The following is a 20,763-nucleotide window of genomic DNA, read 5'->3' as shown; positions in this document are numbered from 1 at the left end:
ATGCCCTCCTTTCTCAAGTCACACTGAACACATTAAAGGTCCCAAGAAGTCCAACAGAAATGTTAATGCTGCATTTAACATTTTGCAAATTTACTTAGCCACAAAACCTTCTTTATTATCATCGTTTAATCTATTACCATCTCATTTCTTAGCACTTCACAAAAGAAGAAATATAGAAAAGTTGTCCAGAGTTCCATTTTATGCTTGTTGTTCCAGCAAAATTATTAAAAGCTTCTCCCTTCCATACTTAAAAGTGCCCCAATATGGACGATAAATTATCTAGTCATAGAATTAACACTCCAAAACTAAATATGAGTTATAAAACATGTGAACCACCTTTACCAAATGTCAAATTAACATGGCCATGTTACTGCATGCAGTTAAAATGTTATGTAGATGATGATTAATCTCGAACCCTTTTCCCAAACTTCTTGAAGAATTCTCCACTAGCAATCTTACATATATTTTCAAAATACTCTAGACTAATAAATTCTTGCTAACTGAACTCAAGAACCAAACAGATTTAGACAGTGAAAGACATCTGTAATTGCAAAATTTTAAAGAGTCCACTATATCAAATTGCAAGGAAAGGCAGTATCTTAAAAACATTAAAGCAGTCCATAAAAGATGTTTAAAGTTTTAAAAGATATTTTAAAAAATTATTCCAGGTCTTAACTATGAGAATTCCTCTCTATTCTTGACCCTGTTTTCACTCAGCCCAGTCTTTCTGGATGACCTCATCCATCTCATGACTTCAAAATGCCATCTCATCTCTAAGCTGTTAATTCCCAAATCCACTTTGTCTATGTCCCACACGTACTCAACTCAACATGTCCAAACCTAATACAGCAAATTTCTCTCAAACCTTCCAACCACCTAACCAGTTGTCCAAGCCAGAAACTTCTACACCACCTTCTCCTTCACTCACGTCTATTTACCAAGTAGTATCAATCCTAATACTTTAAAATGTCTAAGTCCCTGTTATCACTTTATTTTTTTGACGCTTTTGCCTTTTGATTTTTTTATTGCTCAGAAAAGCTTCTTTTTTTGTTTTTTTGTTTAATTTGGCTTTCTGACCCTGCCCTTGTGTCTTCAATACTTTCACCATGATTTTCTGCTCCTCCATAAGGAAAGCCCACTTGATCGTGTTGCAGACACACTTTGCACACATGGACCCACCAAAGACTCTGCTGAAATGTTTTTTTGTTTTATTTTTATTTTTTATAAGATTTTATTTTATTTGACATACAGAGAGAAAGGGATCACAAGTAGGCAGAGTGGCAGGCAGAGGGAGAGGGAGAAGCAGGCTCCCCACTGAGCAGAGAGCCCACTGCAGGGCTCGATCCCAGGACTCTGGGATCATGACCTGAGCCAAAGGCAGACATGTAACCGACTGAGCCATCCAGGTGCCCGTTTTTTTTAGACAACCTTTTAAGGACTTTAGGTCCCACAGCAGGAACTCCTCTACGTCAGCTAATGCGAATTTTGGTGCTTGAAAGGTAAACATTTCTATTACCAGGGGTTCAGGCCAGCCTAGTTTTGTTAGAGGCTATTGTAGGACAGCCTGCAATGGTATGTCAAATGCTGGGCCATTCTGAATGCCTATGGATGCCGTCCCCTGAAGAGCCCTATTTACCACTTTAATTCAGACTACCACTATCTCTATTCTCCCGATCTCCAATATTATCCCCTCCAAGTCATTCTCTACACTAGTGATCTTCCTAAAATACAAGTCTGATCATGTCATTCTCATGCTTAAACCTTGCAATGATTACCCACTACACTCAGGATAGAAGCCAAACTTCCTAGCATGGCCTAAAATACACTTCATGATCCAGTCTCAGCCATTGCCACTAACCCCCTTTACCAGCTCCCCCTCATCCGGTACTTGTATATACATGCTGTTTTCTCAGCAAGTAATTCTTTTCCCTCTCATCCCAACCTTTTTCTAGCTAACTTCAACTCATTCTGGTGTCAAATTAGATGTCATCACCTTTGGGATACTTTCTTCAGTCCACCCTCAACATTAGTAAATTTACCCTCCTCCTACATGCTCCACAGATTAACCCAATATAGCCCTTATGTTATACATAGGTAAGTCCTATTTACTGGTCTGTTCTCTATCAAACTATAAGCTGTCTATACAGACTGTGTCTTGCTCATTGTCAATAAATGTGAGTAATGATGATCTGACATCCGTCTTAATTATTATGAACCATACTGGTAGTGCAAACCTATTAGAAATACACACATTACCTCCCTAAAATAAAGACATTATATAATTCTGCCCAATGCCCAGTCAGTATGTTACTGGTATCCAAACAATAGATTACTTAGTTTGGATGGCTAAAGAATTTTGTTCTTACTCCTACAAAGAACTGTTCAAAATGCAGGAAATGGAGGGGGTGGGGAAGAAACTGACATATAATTAAAAAGTCAATGTGCCTGAAGAGTAAGTGAACTGAAAAGGGAAATTAAGATAGGAGACCAATTTAGAGATTGTTGATTAACACCAAAATGATACTATGAGAATGAAATAATAAGGTGGTAGTTGGGAAGGAAAGAAAGACATAACATTAAGAAAGACGTGACAAGACTTGTATGTGGAGGGATTTTGTAGTTCAGAAGGTTCAGAAACAGGGAAGCCTTCCTTGAGCACCCAAACCAAGTCAGGTCTCCTTGTTACATGTACTAGAATTCTGTCCTTTTCCTTTATAGAACTTACTACAGTTTCAGACTCATAATTTCAATGTGACAATCTATCCCCAACTTCCCAGAATTTGCATTACTCTCCTATTGTGTATCTCCACACATGAATTTACTGGGTGTTCCATAAAATATACCTCAGTGTTTTTTCTCCACATTACCTTTGTTCATTGTTGTTCCCTCTGCTTGAAATAACTTTCCTATGATCAACTATCAAAAGTCTTCTCCTTTAAGGCCCAGTTTGAAATAAGCTTAACCAGAAGTGACCTCTTCCCCTTATGAATACATTGTTAACTATTCATATGGTTACTCTTTTATGTTGCTCTCCATTATAGTTGTTCTAAACATTTCTCTCCTCCCTATGTATGAGGCAAACTCCCTGAGGTCAGGTATGGGGCAAAGGGAGCTGAGGTAGGTCTGGAGAGGCTAAAAAGAAGGGAACTCTAAGCACAAAAAACAGCTGAAGAGAAAGCATTAGAGAACCAATGAAAATCCACTCCCTCTCCCAAAGGATTCTTACACTGGGTTCTACAGAAACCCCTACAGATATCTTCCCTTCTAATCCTCATACTACTTACTGTTCATACTATTTCTAGAAAATCATTGCCCAAAAGAAAGATAATATAAGCTCCAAATTCAAGCTACACATGTAATTTTAAATTTTCTAGTAACTATACTTTGATTTTCTTTAAGATTTTATTTATTTGAGAGAGAAAGAGAAAGCATGAGCAGAGAGAGGGAGAAGCAGACTGCCTGCTGGGCAGGGAGCCCAATGCAAGGCTCAATCCCAGGACCCTGAGATCATGACCTGAGCTGAAGGCAGATGCTTAACTGAGCCACCCAGGCGCCTCCTAACTATACTTTTCAAAAGCAAAAGAAAAAAGTAAAATCAATAATATATTTTACCTAAACCAATATATCCAAAATATTATCATTCCAACATGTAATCAATATAAAAATTATTAATGAGATATTTTCATTCCCAAACACACTACGTCCTCAAAATCCATTATATATTTGCACTTCCACCTTCCAGCACACCTCAATTTGGATCAGCCACATTCCAAATGCTCAATAGCCACATATGACTAGTCATTACCGTATTGGACAGTGCAGCTGTAGAACAATATCCCTGCCATTCACTGAAGGTTTCAGCACCTGCCTCAACTATCCAAACTCCAACCCAATACCCTCAGCTATATTTCTTAACTTTTTATCATTACTCTCCACCCTCAGCCACTCACTCCTGTAGCCACACCCTGGACCTTTCTACCAAAACCTGCGCCACTTCCAAAATCACTAATTCAAACACTGAATCCTCCAGCTACCACCTCCTATTCTTGCTTATGTACCTCCACTGCAACTATTCAACATCATAAATATCTATCACTCTCTATCCATCTGCCCTCTTATATCCAGCTTAGAGAGATTCCACAGTCCATAATTAAATTTCCCTTTGCAAAATTCCCTTCCCCCTCTATGCCTGGCACCCTCAACTGGTTCCAACTTTACAACACAGGCAGACAGAAGAATGCATGCACACAGGCAAACCGATGTTACTATACATTCATAATTGTCAATTTCAATGGCAAAGGCATCCCACTAAATTTTCCAGTAAGCCAGCAATCGAACTTCCCACAATAATTACTTAAATCTTTTCCTTGCTTCTCCCACACCTCTTTCCTCCAAAAACTACCTTTAATAAGCATGCATAAAGCAAATGACTATTAAACTTTCTATACCAAAGCATTCAAAATTATTATGTTACTTAAAAAAAAAACCAACAACAAAAACTTCCAGAGGTGCCTGGGTGGCTCAGCTGGTTGAGCCTCTGACTCTCGGTTTCGACTCAGATCATGATCTCAGGGGCTCAGGTCATGATCTCAGGGTTGTGGGATGGGGGCCCATATCCAGCTCCACAGAGTTTGCTTCTCTCCCTCTCCTGCTCCCCCTCCCAATGCTCGCGTGCTCATACCCTCACTCTCTCTCCTTCTCTCTAAAATAAATAAACTTAAAAAAAAAACTTCCAAAATTTAAAAACAGCATTTTTTGCTAATTATAAAAATGAGTGCTTTATAAAAATTCAGATATAGAAAGGTGCAAGAGAACCAAGCTATTTTCATGTACTTGACTGGAATACTAGAATATGTTTCACAAGGGCCAAGACTCAAATCTATTTCACTTCCAAATAACGACTGAGCATCTAACACAGTATCTGGCACGTAAACCAGCTTTCATTTTTATACTGATGGAATGAGATCCTTGCCTTAAGCAACTGGGATAGGATAGGCCAAACTTGAAACAAGGAAAAGGAAAGGCAAGGGGAGAGTGCTTATTTGTTTTCAAGGGTTAGCACAGAATGTATATAGCCCAGTAAAGGAATAATTATGTTTTACTTTACATGAAACCTTTTTAAATGTATCAAACAAAATAATGGAAAAAATATATTGCGTGTAACACAAACTTTAATGGTTTATGCTTCCACAAAAAGCTAAACTTTTCTCACCATTTCAACTTCTTCATGGACTACAGGATGAACACATACAAATCTAAGCACTTTTCAAGATTTAACCAAGTGTCTATCACTGTGGCAATTAACTTAAGCCCCTTTGTCCTCCCCAAACATCAATAGGCATAATTGCTAGATTCTATGGGCATATATATTTACCACAGCTATGCATGTTTTCAAAATGAGGTCTCCAAAACCTTCTTCTTCACCTCCACCTATGGAGTCCTCCTCTTCAAATGCTGTATCAAATTTGGAAAATTTATAAGACTATGATATTTAATTAGATGGTTTAATTAGAGACAACAGCTTAAAAACAACCTTACAAGTAAATAATATACATAACTAATATTTCATCACGTTTTGATTTTAAAAGCAACTTATTAATATAAATTATGTAAAAGGAACTAGGGAGGAAATAGGATGAGGGTGCACCAAAAAAGGCCTCAAAGTTTTGGAATACTCTATTAAGTTTGATGTTTTATTAGTCTTCTATAAGTTATACATTCTTCAAAATTATACATATTATTTTGTGTATGTATTTTCTTAAAGCAATCTAGACGTCTCAAAAAAGAACACAATTTCTACTATCACTAAATATAAATCTTCATTCAACACTGGCAACTATTTAAGAATGGTTACCATATATTAACATAGTTCATATTATGAGCTTCACAGAGTTTACAATGTCCACCAATGATCATACACAAACACCTACCATATTCCCTCCCTAAAAGGAAACAAAATGACATTGAAAAAAGGAAAAAAGAAAAGTTAAGTCACAAGCACAAAGAGCAAAAGACAATAATCAACTGGTTAAAAAAAAAAGTAGGGGCGCCTGGGTGGCTCAGTCAGTTAAACACGTGACTCTTGATTTCAGCTCAGGTCTTGATCTCAGGCTCACGACTTAAAGCCCCATGCTGGGCTCCACACTGGGCATGGAGCCTACTTGAAAAAATAAAATTAAAAAAAAAAAAAAAGGAAAGACACAGGTCCAGTCCTCTAACAATAGAAAACAAAATGAAAGGGAGAATATTACTAAAGGATTAATACAAGACAATTCCCTAGAAGTGAAGGACATGTGTCTCCAAACTATGCCATCAAGTACCTTAGCACAATGCCTGAAAAATACCCATACTAAGGCATTTCATCATGAAGTTTAAGCACACCAGGAGTAAAAATCCTAAAACCTCCAGATAGGTCACATGTAAAGGTTCAAGAATGAAATGGCACTTTGTACCATGTACAATGAAGAACTCATCTTTATGTTACAAAAGGCAAGTATATACAAAAGAAAATGTCTGTTCTAACTGTTCAAAATTCTACCATACTTCAAATTGTCTAGTTTCATTCAAGAGAAAAAACTAGCCCTTAGAGAAAATTTTCTAAAAACCTAAGATATCTTGAAGCTCTAACAGTAAGCTAGCTTTCTGTAAGATCATTATTCAAGTTCAGGGGCGCCTGGGTGGCTCAGTCATTAAGCATCTGCCTTCGGCTCAGGTCATGATCTCGGGGTCCTGGGATCAAGCCCCGCATGGGGCTCTCTGCGCAGCGGAGAGCCTGCTTCTCCCTCTCCAACTCCCCCTGCTTGTGTTCCCTCTCTTGCTGTGTCTCTCTGTCAAATAAATAAAATCTAAAAAAAAAAAAAAAAATCATTATTAAAGTTCAACCTTAACTTTACTTAAAGTCCTTTGCTCCTAATAGATTTTGGTTAATTTAGCTTCGCAAAATAATAACCTAAAAATGAAGGATCCTTTTTTAAAACCATGGGTCAGGGAGGAAGGGAGGTGGGGGCAGGCATTTGGACAGGAGGGATACAAAAATCTCAAAACAAAAGACTACAGTAAGTTTTGTTTTTTTAAAGATTTTATTTATTTATTTATTTGAGAGAGAGACACAGCAAGAGAGGGAACACAGGCAGGGGGAGTGGGAGAGGGAGAAGCAGACCTCCTGCCGAGCAGGGAACCTGATGGCGGGGCTCGATCCCAGGACCCTGAGATCATGATCTGAGCCGAAGGCAGACGCTTAACGACTGAGCCACCCAGGCGCCCGTATAGTAAGTTTTTCAAAAGAGTTAAGTTACGTTAACTTTTTTTTTCCTACCGATCTAGTTAATTCTTATGTGAAAGCTGAGGAGAAACAATCTTAAATATAATAATTCAGGGCGCCTGGGTGGCTCAGTCGGTTGCGTGTCTGCCTTCAGCTCAAGTCATGATGATCCCAGGGTCCTGGGATCTAGTCCCACGTCCTGCTCCCTGCTCAGCAGGGAGTCTGCTTCTCCCTCTACCTCTACCCCCTGTTCGTGATCTCTCTCTCATGCTCTCTCTCTCTCAAATAAATGAATAAAATCTTGAAAAAAATAATAATTCAGAAATATAGAGATTTAAAGTTAAGTAAAATGTACACATCAACCACGCATGGCTCTATTACTGGTCTTAACCAGATAATTATGATGCAAGATAGTATGTATCTGTCTCTCCACCAGACTGAGTTCTTTTCCAACAGGAATTGTTCTAATTATCCCTGTATACTGATGACTAATACCAGACACACAGTATACACTCAAATATTAACTGAATAAATACATGACTGTATGAGAAGACCCAACTATATAGGAAGTAAAATAAGTTCTCTTCAACACCATGTTTTTAATGAGCCACGTAAGATTATAAAAGGGAAAACATTGGGGCACCTGGGTGGCTCAGATGGTCAAGCGTCTGCCTTCGGCTCAGGTCATGAGCCCAGGGTCCTGGGATCGAGTCCCGCATCGGGCTCCCTGCTCCTTGGGAGCCTGCTTCTCCCTCTGCCTCTCTCTCTCTCTTACTCTCTCTGTCTCTCATGAATAAATGAATGAAATCTTTAAAAAAAAAAAAAAACTATCTTCATTTTTTAAAAAATTCTTTAAAAAAATAAAAGGGAAAACATTAATGGATGAAGCAATTTTTAAATCAAGTGAAAAAAATTATTTTTATATTCATTAAGATATTACTTCTTCTGGGGGGCGCCTGTGTGGCTGTCGTTAAGCATCTGCCTTCAGCTCAGGTCACAATTCCAGGGTCCTGGGATGAAGCCCCACATCGGGCTCCCTGCTCAGCAGGAGGCCTGCTTCTCCCTCTCCCACTCCCCCTGCTTGTGCTCTCTCTCTCTCTCTCTCTCTCTCTCTCACTGTGTCTCTGTCAAATAAATAAATAAAATCTAAAAAAAAAAATATTACTTCTTCAATCAAATACCCTAAACCCATAGCTAATTAATAAAAGCTTGAGTTTAACTATTTGCACTTCACATCAATATCACTTTTCCTTTAATTAACTTTATCTGCAGAATTACGTTCAATGGAGGACATGCCCCTTGAATTCCAACAGCATTCACAGCACCCTCAGCACCACTACCCCCACCATACAAACACAAACATCACCCCAATCCTTCAAATGGATTATGCAGTTAGGATGACAAGACATTTGAACATCAAAAACTGGGCCACTTTTACTAAAGCTACAGATAAAACTAGACATTGTATGCAAAACAAAATGTTAATTATCACTCTCCACACTCAAGAGAATTACCTATTAAGATCCCCAGCAGATTCCAGAAAATAACTCAGGACAATATGAAGTGTTTACCTACAAGAAAGTAGTTCTGAACAATTATCAACCAGTCTATAAGTAGCAAAGTTGAACCTACTCAATCAAACTGTTCAAGAGTTACAGCACATTTTTATATGCAAATAATGCTGCTCATTACAGGTGAATCTTATCTAATATCCTTTCCATTGGGCATAGCAGGGTTGCCATGTGGAAAAACTTTTTTTTAAATTTTTTTTTAGGTAGGCTCCACTCCCAATGTGGGGCTTGAACTCACAACCCTGAGATCAAGAGCCACAAGCTCCACCAAATGAGCCAACCAGATGCCCCCCAAAAAATTTTTTAACATAGTTGCCACATATACCAAGAAGTAACTTTTTAAAAAATAGTCTGGAATTAAGGGTTATTAACTTTAACTGTTCCCCTTTCTCATTAGTAATTGCACTATTCCTGGGGTTACTATTTAAATTTAGGAGTGAAAAATAATGGCAATCCTGAAATTCATTTTCTTTTCCCTAATTAGGATTCAATTACCCACAAAATACCATACTTAAAAAAAACTTTCACCTTTAAGATGTTACTTTATTTTGAAATCACAGATTAAAATAAGTTTTGCACAAAAATCTTTGTTTTCTAGTATTACCCTGACACCCTGGGGAAAGACACTTGAGGAATACAGAGGCTGAAGCTTTTCAAATGCAACTCTAAAGAAAGGTAGAAAGAAACTAGAAAAGCATTCGGAGTTTTATAATCTCTAGGTTCCACTTCCAATCCCACAAGAGGGAAAGGAAGAAAACAAAATAGGTCAAATGCAAACCAATTATCTTAGGTATTTGGTAAGACCTAGTAAGATCTGCTGAAGAGGAAATTATTGGCTAAAATAGGTTAGGGGACATCTGTATGTATTTTTCATTTGCCCAAGCTATTTCTATCCCCTACTACAATCAAGGGTTGAGACAAAACCTTGAGAAAATAAAGAGTTATACAATCCCCACACCATTACTGATTTAAAGCACTTGAGAGTAGTCATTGAATGCAATGCAAACATCAGTATTTTTACTACAGAGATGCAAGATACAATTAAACAGTTTCTGCTTACAAACTTGCCTTGTAAATGAGATCACCATTATCTATAAGCAAACCATTTTTTCTTTTAAACAAATAAAAAAAAATGCCAGGGTGAGAAGGTGAAAGGGATAGTCTGATTTTAAACTACAGACTCCTGGTATTGTAAATCTTATATAAACGGTGTTCAAGTTCTTAAAGTTTTTGCTCTCAGGACTCTTTTATAAAGTCTAGAAAATGGAGGACCCCAAAAAACTTTGTTGATTAAATCTATCGATATTGGGGCACCTGTGTGCCTGAGTCAGTTAAGCATCCAACTCTTGGTTTCCGCTCAGGGAGCAATCTTAGGGTCCTGAGATTGAGCCCGGTATATGGCTCCGCGCTCAGCGGGGAGCCTACCTGAGATTCTCTCTCTCCCTCTTCCTCTGCCCCTTTCCTCCCCACGTTCTCTCTTTTCAAATAAATAAATCTCTTTTAAAAATCTAACCATATTTACTGTTAGAAACTAAAACAATTTTTAATGATTTATCATTTAAAAATAATTATCTGTTAACATAAATCACATATTAATTTTAAAAACTACATTCCAAGACAAAAATATATTAGCAAGACTATCATTGTTTTACATTTTTGCAAACCGCTTTAATGTCTGACTTAAAAAGACAGTCAGATTCTAATATCTGCTTTTGCATTTAATCTGCTCCATGAGGTTGTTCTGACTGAAGTACAGGAAGAAAATTCAGCCCATGCAGGTATGTAGTTGGAAAAAGATAGTATTTCAATAGTCTTTTCAGATAACTGTGGATATTCTTTGATTCTTCACCAAAACTCAACAAGCAGCAGTTTCTTTAAGGCTGTTGCAATATGAAATCTGAAACCATATCAAGTGAATACTTCCTACTCTGATTTATTGAAATCCATTGGTATATCTTCCATTTCCAATGGATCTTTTTACCCACGCATGAATTTACAATACCATGCATTATTTAGAAAGCACTGCTTCACTGAGTTACGCAGTTCTTCCAAATGTTGACACTTTCAATATATCGCATTCATTAGTACCACCACTGATCTTATCAAAAAGTATTGGGAGGCTGTCAAACTCACAGTAGCAAATACAAGTATTCCAAAATTCCATTTTCGCTTGAAAACTTGAATTTTATCATCAGTAACAAATACTGTCAGTTGTTTTTCTTGTAGAGAAAATGTCCTGATTATCCAAGTCTGTATAACCATACTGTCAGCCATTCTTTCAAGTAAAAATGGTATTCCATTAAAAAAGCAGCCAGTTCAGCCCACAACTCAAACAACTGCACAAAATCTTTTCTTGGATTTGGTACTCAGTAAAAGTATTTACAGGTACTTCTCATTTCATCACACAAAATATATTTCCAAATGGATTCAAGGATTGAGACATAATCAAATTAATACTTTCTTTTTTGCTTAATTAAGGATACTAAGGATAACTGCCATTTATTTTTTAATTCCAAATGTATGGTGACATACTAAACTAGTACAGTTTAGTGCAACTGCCTTAATTCATGCTAAGGCACCAGCAATTTTACCCACCACTGATTCTGCAAATGCCAATATAATAAATAGTGCCTTACTACTATTAGAAAAATAGTTTTAGACTTGGACCACCCCCAGAAAGAGCCTAGAAAGCCACCAGAAGCCTGGAAAATGGACTTTGAGAACCACTGTAATAATAGCTGATGCACTACTTGTATGATTAAAAAAAGGTAATTTTTGGGGCGCCTGGGTGGCTCAGTCGTTAAGCGTCTGCCTTCGGCTCAGGTCATGATCTCAGGGTCCTGGGATGGAGCCCCGCATTGGGCTCCCTGTTCGGCAGGAAGCCAGCTTCTCCCTCTCTCACTCCCCCTACTTGTGTTCCCTCTCTCGCTGTGTCTCTCTCTGTCAAAATAAATAAATAAAATAAAATAAAATAAATAAATAAATAAAAATTAAAAAGGTAATTTTTTAATAAATATCCCATTATAACAAGAATGTCTAAATACACACACATACACAGAGATACACTCAAACCACTGATAGCCTGATACCTCAGAGTTGGAACTCAAAAATTATGAATGACAGAATGTGATAGATAACTTCCTAAATAAGTAACAAACTATTGCCAAGTACCTACCATCAGCTAGGCGCCTCTACATTCCCTTTCTTGGGTAACTTACAGAACCCCAGAGACCAGAATGATGATTTTAATCTAAGAGAAAAATGTTTATCCTGAAATCTTTCAGATCTTTTTTTAAGATTAGACCTACACGACTGCAAGAAAAAGTCTTAAAAATTCACCATAAAGCACAAGATAGCATGTTAAATTCTATTTTAAGCACTATGCCATGAAGCTAAAAACAGGCTTGCTCACATTCAGAAACCCAAATACAAAATGAACTGCTTTGGTTGTGCACTGCCAGAATCCCGTAAAGAGCCTACATTCCATTTCTCCTCAAGCCAAACAACCTTTACCTGTTTTAGTTTTTATTCCTATTTTTCAGTGAAACTCCAATGCTAATACCATAGATATTATATTAAATGTGGCAACTGGTTTAAAAAAAGCAACAGTATAACAAAACTATCACAACAAGTTAAGAACTTTTAGACATATACATTGATAAATTCAAGAGGTAGACCTCTATAAATATACATACAAAATATGTGCACTGTTAAAAAAGAATGAGATGATCTCACTTTGGGATATGACATGGAAAGATCTTCAATATATATTATATTAAGTGAAAAAAGCAAGTTAAAGGATATTAGGTATAATATGATCCCACTTGTGTTTTTAGAAAATATACTTATGTACATGTACATTCATTTAGTAATAGTTCCTTCTGTGTGCCCAGTCATATGTGAATCTAGATATATACATACAATAAATTAAAAATACTATACAGGCACAGTTAATGCCCATCCAAAGAAAAATGAATAGATCAGACACAGAAGACTATATATTATTTCATATATATGAAATGTCCAAAATAGTCAAATCTACAGAGACCAAAAGCAGATTAGCAGCTGCCTCAGGGTGAAATGAGTTGTGGGCAGTGGGGGTGATAGCTGAAAGGTACAGGATTTCTTCTGGGGGTAAGGAAAATATTTTAAAATTGATTATGTTGATGGTTGCACAACTTTGTAAATGTACTAAAAACCAGTTAATTGTGTACTTTAAATAGATGAACTGTATGGTATGTGAATTGTATCTCAATAAAGCTGTTATGCTCCCCACCCCCCCAAAAATAATAGATACCAAAGTGATTACCTCTGGGGGAGGGGAGGGTTGAAGATGATGAAGGTCTTTAAAACTGTACTCTATTTACTGCCATATCACTACAATCAGAAATGTAGTCACTTATTATCTATATAACGTAAAGAAATATAAAAGACAAACCTAAAAGTCTTTCATAAATTATTCTAGATTTTCTTTATTTTTTTAAAGATTTTATTTGTCAGAGAGAGAGGGGGAGAGCGAGAGCACACAAGCAGAGGGAGCGGCAGGCAGAGGGAGAAGTAGGCTCCCCGCTGAGCAGGGAGCCCAATGTGGCACTTGATCCCAGGACCCTGGGACCATGACCTGAGCTGAAGGCAGATGCTTAACTGACTGAGCCACCCAAGCACCCCATAAATTATTCTAGATTTAATGTTATTCAAGTTCATCTCCAAAGCAGCCATAAAATAAAATGTGATGATGTGAATGTTTACAATACAGACTGTCATATAGACATGTGCATCAGCCCCCTTACTATAAAGAAATGAATTTTGAACATAATTTGTTCATTTCACAAATGTATCTTAAGCCCCTACTATGTACACAGGGTAGGAATGGGGGAAAATGAAGTGGTGTACAAAGCAGAACACTAGTCAACAAAAAGAAGCAAACTAACAGCTCTGGCTTTAAGTTAAGGACTTTTGCCATAGAGTACAGGAGACAAAATACACAAAAAGTGGACTGGGATCAGACTATAGGAAATCCTGAATACCTGAGAGCTAAGATTTTATCTTGTTTTCGATGGAAAGCCACTGGAGTGACAGGATGAAAAGAAATGTTTGGGGAAAATTAACCTGGCAGCCAAAGGGGGGAAAATTGAAAGCAAAAAAGAATAGCAGGAAAAGTAAGAAGGAGATGAAGTTTTAAAAAATAGGCACATTTGCAACAATCTCTGGAGAGTTACTGATATTTCAAAGTTACTAGTTAATGTTCAAAGGATTTATATTTATTTTGTTTGATCTAAGGTGAAACAGAAAAGGAAAAAGGGTAATTTCTTCATTTTACTGAGTTTTATAAATGCATTACAAAGAAGGAAGTTTTACCAGGTAATTCTGAAGGGAGGAGGAGTTTGGGGGCTATCATTTCATGTGATACCACTTAAACCAAAAGTAGAAGGAATGAAAAGTAGTGGGAGTTCCACAGTTTTTAACATGGAAGGGGAAGTATAATCACAAACGTTTTGTAATAAGAGTAGCAAAAAGTGCATAGCAATTATGAAACTGATAATAAAATACAACCATGTACTTAACATTTCTTTTCTCCTATTTTTAAAAATCCTAATGGTAAAACTTGTTATATAAATTTAAGTTTACATGGACTAAATCTGATATGTCAAATTTAGAGTTTGATCACTTTCACGCCCTTAATCTCATCAACTATTCCTTCTACAGTGTACTTCCCAGATGTTGCACAAATAATAACTGACATATCCATTTATTGATTTAACCCATAAAGATTCACATATGCATTTATTAGTTAATTTAACCCATAAAGGCTTCTTCTTAAAATAGAAAAATATTTTCATTGCCTCTGTAACCTCTTTTCTATAACAGCTTCCTCAAAACAATGTTATCTACAAACTAGTATTTTGGCAACACTTAGTTTTGAGAAAAAAATATGAGTAAGGCAAACTCTCATTTCCACTTTATATTAATGCTCAGCACTGCTTTTCTTAAAGTGTCAGTTAAAAACAGATGCACATCTAAACAAGGCACATAAACTTCCAATATTTGATTACTATGATATAATTTCCAAAATCAAACATACCTGAAATAAATTATAAATGCTGTTTCATACTCTATTTCATACTCTATCAAATGTTTACTTACATTTTTATAAATATACTCTGCCATCATTTAATAATCTTATCTGATACGTTTACAGAAACAGAAACAAAGGTATAGACAATGAACAAATCAAGAATTACTTATTTCACTCACAACACTTCATCTAATCAAAATACCATTAGCATTGCTCCCTAAAGCACAGAAAAAGTTCTGTCATATCAATGTATTCTGTTAGAATAAAACATGTGCAAACCTTTATATCAGGCTGTTTGTCAAAATAAGCAAAAAAGTAGAAATATCTAATTGTCCAATGATAAGGGACTAGCTGAATAAAATACAATGTTACTTTTCAAATGATCACACAGACCTATATTTACTTACCTAGAAAGTTAGCCATGAAAATAGCAGATTACACATAAAGAAAAACGTGATTTAAGTGATGAATATACATACACATATGCTCAAAGAGAGAAAGTCTAAACAGATAGATACCCAGATGTTAACCATGATATTTCTAAGTGCTGGGCTTACAGGTGTCTTTTTTTTTTCTGCTTATTTTTCAGTATTCTCTGAAATTTTGGCAAAATGACATTTGCAAGAATTAACATCTATGATTCCAACTAACAAACTCCAAAATATTCCTTGCAAAAGGCCCAAGGAATATCCAAAAATACCCTGGCATAGAGCAAGAGGGAAAGTATTAGCAACAACATAACTGGAATTCTTTGTTAGCGAGGCACCCTAGAGGGCTCCAGAACAGACATGGCACCTTTACAGCAGCCTATACAGTACAGGGTTTGAAATCATTAAGACCTAGGTTCAAGTTCCTGCCACTTTTACTTGTATGACCTTGGGCTAGTCACTTACTCTTTCTGGGCTCACTTCATCAATGAAAGAGATATGACCTGCCTTCCTACCTCAAAGAACTGTTGGAAAGATCAGATGAGATAATGTGATACATTATAAACTGCAACATTATAAAGTACAAAGTACTATACAAAAATATTCATTCAAATATGAAAAAAAGAAAAAGGTGCTTAATGCCAGAGCAAAATACTTCAGAAAGCACTACAATTCTATAAAGTAATAAACCAACCAGGGGCTTTGTTTTTAAAGGCTACATCTTATCATAAACACCCAATTTTTCAGAAACTCAGATACTTCTTCCCAGTTCCCACTACAACCATGAGCCATTTTATTTTCTTATCCCTAGTTACCACCAGGAAAGGGTACAAATCACACTGAACTCAAAAAGCCTCAGCAAGCACCCTGGAGCAGCACGTTGATGTAGTTTACCAGGAGAAACCCAAGGTCAATCAGCTATGGACTCACCACTAAGCATTATTGCAATCCACAGTGGTTACAAGAGACTCTTTGAAGAGAAAGACAATACAATGACCTAGGAGAAAACTGTAGATGAAAAAGCAGTATTTCAAAACAATTATATGAAATACTTAAAAACCAAAGTGTTTTATAAATTGTTTTTAAATACTCTTCATAAAAATGGTGACTTAAAACAAAAGCTATCTAAATGTGGCACCTGACACGAAACCAAATTAGGGAGAGTCAAATCAAATTCACAAATAAACTGTAAGGTTTCCATCCGAAATAAAAAGCAGACAAATCACACCACAAAGATTAAAATTAAGTGGCTATTTCTTGAAAATAAAGAGGCAGAATATGACAACAGAATTTACTGACATGCTTATACTTTTAAAAGCGTAGTGTCAAAAGTATGGCTTCTCTTCCCATTGAATTCCATTATTTTATTCCACTAAAATGATGAACTTCTTCCTCCCCACTGTTCCTCCTGTGAGTTAAAAGGGCAATATAACTTGATTTGAGAGTTAATGCAAACAAATTGTAATAAAAAAAGTACTTTGGGGCACCTAGGTGGCTCAGCCGGTTAAACATCCGACTCTTGATTTCTGCTCAGGTCATCTTAGCGTTGTGAGATCAAGCCCTTGAGCCCCTACCCCACCCCACCCCACCCCAGGCTCCATGCTCAGCAGGAAGTCTGCTTGAGATTTTCCTCCTCTCTGCCCCTCCCTCAACTCCCCCTCGAAAAAGGGCATGCACTGTCTCTCTCTAAAATAAATAAATCTTAAAAAAAAAAAAGTACTTTAAGAGGAACTACATGAAGCTGTCAGATTTTTAACTTCCAAGATCATCTGGCCATCACACCCTCCTGCTTTTTAAGTTCCTAAAGATAATAAAATGCTCACTCTCGACCTTCTTACACATGTCATTTATGGGTATTCCCCTAATGAAAAATTAAACCTTTCATAAACAAATGTGCACAGAGAATTCTTTTTGATATGTATGACTCACAATCTAATTTTTATTGGCAGTATCTTCAAGTGTTGCAGCTTGCACCATTCCTACAGGAGATACAGATCTATCCATTTTTCCCATCTGATCTTTGTAGATTTGTTATAGATTTAAAAGAACTCACTCAAATGGGCCATGAGGAAAATAATTATGAATACAATCCACAGCAAGATGAAATGTGGGTTGTGAATTAAGATAACAAAAAGGTCACTGTATTTACTCAAAGCCTCATAGTTGGAAATCCATTGTCAGACTATATTTTCACCTAAAGCTGAAAAATCTGGGTTTTTCTTAAATTTTATTCTGACTTATCCTATCTTATTAAGAATAAATGCTATTTACTTCCAAAACAAAAAAGAAAAACCATCAGAAAATATAATTTCCAAAAGGAGTATCTTCCAAAGCTTACTGCACAGAAAATTATATACACACATTCTCAAATAACTATGGTAGGCGTTCCTAAGATCATCTACCCCTTCAAAAAAAAAAAAAAAAAAGCCCAGCAAATCTAACCACAATCAAGTACTAAAATTTTTAACACAGCTACCACCAGCTAAGCAATTTATCACAGCTTCTCAAAGTACTGGGAACACACAATGCCAAACCAGTATGTCAAAACAGTTATTATAACTTGAAAAAATTGTACTACAGGAACACAAGAGTAGTTTTTCCTCTGAAAAAAACTCAAGTAGATTTTTTGAGAGGGCAAAAAGGGAGACCATTTTTAGAAAAATAATGTTTCCCCCAAGTGTTTAGCATTTATCTGATAGAGGCTCATTTTTGTAAAGAGAAACTTTACCTAACAAGACTCAAACCAGGGATCTGATCTATCCCCAAAGGCACTTTCTTAAAATGAGAAAGAACAAAGGAGGAAATCTCCCAGCATGTGCTTTCCATACCAGTTTCTTTGGACAGCATCAAGAGTGACAATATAACCAGCACAAGCTTTTCAGCTTTATTCTGTGGCCCATGTATAACAGAACTGATTAGCTATCATTCAAAAGGATTCCAAACAAAATAAATATTAGAAGGCAAAGATCACAGCAACACTGTGACTACATCTTAAGAGTGAAACTATAGAAAACATGTATCTTAAAGTTGTGTACTTTCTATTTCAAGAGTTAATGACCTCAAAAATATTCAAATTGCTGAGGCTTTTTCATTTCGTCAATAGTTTGAAACTGGAAAAAAACGAGACCAACCATTCCAAGTCTGCTCTCTTCAATTAATTTGTAATTAGAAGTAAATTTTAAAAGAATGACATTCAAAGCCAGCGCCTTAATATACAAATTTTGGAATGTTAACGTTGCAAAATTATTGAGGAAATTGATCTTTCAGCGAAGCTTTCCACAGAAAAACTCCAGAAACAAACGTGGTGTTTGCCTGTTCTAGAAGCTGTCGTTTCAGTATAACGGAGAAATTTTTTTTTAAATAATTTTTATTAAATAGAGACAGAGGACCCTCCCCAAAGATTTACAACTGTATATCCCAATCGCCACTCTGACAGAGATGTCAGTTCTCTGGGTCAAGATATAACCAGCTGCTTGGTTCACACACAGGAAGCCACCGAGAGGGGAATATCGAGTTCAGAGCCTCGAAATAATACGCGTTAGTTAAAACTGCCTGCTACTAAACCAAAATTATTCAAGCGGAGCCCCATTTGTCACAATCCAATCATAAGGGTTCCACCCCCCTCCCCCAACAGCTTGTGTAGTGGTATATCTGCTTCGGTAAAGAAGCCATCATCAGGTAAAGAAGATTGGGGTGGGAGAAAAAGCGGGGAAAAGGGGGCACCCTTTCATCCAATTTCGCGAGGCGTGAGTAATTGGTACAGTTGAGAGGAACGCAGGAACATTCTATTTATTGGGGGTTGAAGTAGGATGAGGGGAGAATTTCGTTCAAATCAACATGGCCAGCAAGATGTCCCTACAAACAAAAGGCAACGGGGGGATATAAACACGAACCATTCACCTCCATCAGCTATAGCATCGCCATCATGGTGTGTGCAGAGACCCCCAAAGGCTCCTCTCACCCTCCACACCAGGCAAAGGAAAAGAAGGGAGAGGTAGCTGCTTCCCACCACCCACCACTGCTTCCAAATACACACTCTTCGAGGGGGGTTCTCCCCCCCCCCGGTTGCCCAGAATCAGAGAGAAAGTAACGTCCCGCCCAGGCGGACTACCCCGCTACCCCTCAGCTGAACCCCAACGCCGGCCCGGGGCTCACTAAACTTTACCGGAGCCTGTCCCCACATCCCTGCCCCACAGCCCCAGGATCGCGCTGGCCACAAGCGGGGCACCCCGGGCGCCTCCTGACAGGCGGGCAGCCGAGTAGAGCGAGTCCGGGGCGGGGGCGGCAGGGAGCCACGGAGGGGCGGGGCGGCCGAAGCCAAGTTCCCGGGGGTCTGAGGAGAGCTCCTGACAGCAGCCCGGGACTGCAAAGGAGGAAGAGGAAGCGGCGGCGGGGAGCTTTCCCAATCCCCCCTACACGAACACTCTGCCCCAGCCCCCGTTCCCCATGGGGGGGCGGGGAGGCTGGTGGAAGGTGAAGAAGCCGAGCCCAGGGGGCAGCCGAGGCCCCTGCCTCCCGACTCCCGATCTCTTCCCCCGCCACCCCCGCCAGAGGCGCCCACAACAATAACACGCCGGGGACGACCCGTCAGCGCCCCCGAGGCACCCGGGGCCCGCGGCCCGCCGCTGCCGGGCCCCCTCGGCGGGGGCAGGGCGCGCCACTCCTCCCTACAACTCCAGGCCCGGGTGGAGTCAGGCCCGAGCGGCCCCCCAGGGCCGGACCCATCCCCCTCGGCACCAGCGGCGCCGTCTCCGCGGCCGAATATTAGAAGTGAATTCGAGCTGCGCTTTACCTTTAGTTCCGCACTGTCCGCCATCTTGCGTCTGTCAGCGCAAGCGCACTGAACCTCGCCGGGGGCCGCCGCTAGACCCGCCCCTCTAGCCAGCCTAGCCCCGCCCTGGCCCGTCCCCTCTCGCCCCTCCACCTCCCCGTCCTGCCTCCGGCCTCCGCCCCTCTCCCGGCGCTCGGAGCCCCGCCCCGGGCACGTACAGCAGCGAGACCGGCACGTACCATTTAAATAATGGCGCCAAATGGGGAGGTTTGACAGTTACTCCCCCCTCGACCTCCCCGCCCCCCATCCTCTCCGGGCTAGCGCCTCCAGGGAAAGGCCGGAGCGAGGGGGCTGCGGGCCTGAGCCCCGCCCCTCCGCGGCCTGCGGAACCCTTCTGCAAAGCTTCGATGCCTACAGTCACAGAAACTATAATGGCCCCCTCCCCCAATCAGCGAGTCCTTTTTGGCACCTGCTACCTGCGAGGATACGCGTGGGCTAAAAATAACAATCCGTTACATTTGAGGATCTTTTGATGAAGCATTTCCAGATTTATTAGCTCAGATCTTCCTTATGACAGCGCTTTGAGGTGGGCAGAGAAAAGATTACAGTTCACGTGGTATGTATATAGTCAGAAATGAGGGCTCAGAGAGGAAAAG

At 38.8% G+C, this 20,763-nt stretch overlaps 1 protein-coding gene across 4 annotated transcripts in view; it reads right to left on the bottom strand.

The window, feature by feature from the left end:
* PIAS1 (protein inhibitor of activated STAT 1) overlaps positions 1-20,368 on the bottom strand; it is a 117,557-nt gene extending 97,189 nt beyond the window's left edge. For 2 of the 4 annotated variants that reach the window (XM_027569689.2, XM_027569694.1), the window contains exon 1: positions 20,129-20,258. In XM_027569689.2, the coding sequence (XP_027425490.1) occupies positions 20,129-20,152 (24 nt within the window). In that variant the 5' untranslated portion in view covers positions 20,153-20,258. Of the gene's footprint in view, positions 1-5,374; positions 5,455-20,128; positions 20,259-20,346 lie in introns of those variants that run through there. The other 2 variants (XM_027569692.1, XM_027569690.1) reach the window with 2 other exon arrangements.
* Between the last annotated feature and the right edge of the window lie 395 nt (positions 20,369-20,763).

The sequence above is a fragment of the Zalophus californianus genome, chromosome 6 (genome assembly GCF_009762305.2).
Source record: "Zalophus californianus isolate mZalCal1 chromosome 6, mZalCal1.pri.v2, whole genome shotgun sequence".
NCBI classification, from domain to species: Eukaryota; Metazoa; Chordata; class Mammalia; order Carnivora; family Otariidae; genus Zalophus; species Zalophus californianus.
Note: the sequence above shows the minus strand (reverse complement) of the source record. Positions and strands in the feature narration are given on the sequence as shown.